The sequence below is a fragment of the Rhipicephalus microplus genome, unplaced genomic scaffold (genome assembly GCF_043290135.1).
Source record: "Rhipicephalus microplus isolate Deutch F79 unplaced genomic scaffold, USDA_Rmic scaffold_15, whole genome shotgun sequence".
Classification (NCBI taxonomy): domain Eukaryota; kingdom Metazoa; phylum Arthropoda; class Arachnida; order Ixodida; family Ixodidae; genus Rhipicephalus; species Rhipicephalus microplus.
Window position 1 is genome coordinate 1,127,501 of NW_027464588.1, and position 1,553 is coordinate 1,129,053.

At 46.9% G+C, this 1,553-nt stretch overlaps 1 protein-coding gene across 1 annotated transcript in view; it reads right to left on the minus strand.

Annotated features, from left to right (window-relative positions):
- Positions 1-1,553, minus strand: part of LOC119173739 (disintegrin and metalloproteinase domain-containing protein 10) — a 43,431-nt gene extending 41,878 nt beyond the window's left edge. Inside the window, exon 1 of the mRNA XM_075883231.1 lies at positions 1,544-1,553. Within this exon, the coding sequence (XP_075739346.1) occupies positions 1,544-1,553 (10 nt within the window). The remainder of the gene's footprint in view (positions 1-1,543) is intronic.

Below are 1,553 nucleotides of genomic sequence, written 5' to 3' on the forward strand. Positions count from 1 at the left end.
CCCTACTTCTATAGAACAGCATGTAGAGAAACTGAAAAAGAAGAAACAGAAGACGATTGTTTGAAATATCACCGCCATATTCACAAAGTGAATTATGTTAGAGGAGCTTGCTCGGAGGTGCACGGGGAGTTTCTTGGCGAGCCCATTTCTATACAAGCCTTGTTAACGAGCCGGTGCATGATGTGTACGTAAAAGGCAGCGTTGTTGGGCACGTTCCACAGCCGGTACTGCGCAGTGTTGGCCCCATGTGTCAGTGCGTTAACCACCAGCCCCTATATGTCATACTGGCCGCTGCCGTGAGTCAAATGCCCAACGCTCATAAATTGCAGACGTGGAGCTAGCAGGTGTTTTTCAACGGGGTTGAGAGCAGGCAGGTGAGGGGGCCTGGGTAGATATCAGTATCCGTGCGTAACACTCATCGTAAGAACTCTTCACGTGCTGCCGTGTCTACGAAACGACGAGAGCGAAGTGGACATAGTCGCGAGGAAGTGAGCGCGCGGGCCATCGAAAACCAACGCTTCGGGTAGCGGCGCTCCATCTATAGTGATCATTGTTGGAACCACTGGAGGAGATACCTTCAGTGGTGATCAGGGAAGTGTATACTGGGAAGGCTGGTGTACACGCCGGACGCAGGACAAGGCGCGAGCATTAGAAGTTTGCCGAGCAAGCTCCTATAACGTGGCTGAAAGGACGAATGGCCGTCAAGTTGGATTCTGGCCAAAATAATGTATTTCCACGGATTGCTTGGAGTGCACTATACGTCAACAACTGCTGCAAAAAAGATAGAATTTAATAGTAACCTTGACATGGATAAAATTTTGCTATAACCTACCAACTGTGTAAGCTTTGTCGAGCTCCAGTCATCGAGTGTACACATGTCACACTTGCATGAGTTCGGAGAACCCAATAAATTAGCTAACGCCATTAGCTGTGGATGTCATTTGCTGTGACGCTGTAGCAGCAACTGGTATGCCATTATCACCCAACTGCATTATCTGTGAACGACATTGCAAATGCCGTGAGACAGGGGTATAGTGCTGTTGTGCGTGGTGTTGGTGTACTATAATAAGCGGTTCGTACACATAGTTTTGGTATTGGGCACAATATATGAAACTGATACCAGTAGTAAGTTTATTCATATTCGGCATTTTTTTAGACAGGTCATTTCATCTACCAGTTTTAGCTTAGTGCTTAAAGCCCATACAGTCGATCCTACGGAGACTGAGCCGCATGAAGGTGCTGCTGCAGATGAAGTACTAGTCAAAGGGCCCAAGGACATTTGCAGTTGAAGTGTATAGATGACTATAATTCGCACAAGTACATAGTTATCGAGGAAGCAAGCACAATTCGGGGTGGGGGAGTTACAGATTAATCATCATGCTTCGATACCACAGAACAATGAAGCGTTGCGAGATCTGCTAAGAAAGGCATACGAGAGACTCCGGAAGCACAAATAATGGGAATTAATTCCTGTCGTTTGCACTCTTCATGAAATCAGCCAACGCCATACCTTGCTCTGTTTAGCAGTAACTGCCAAACTTACCGGCCTGCAT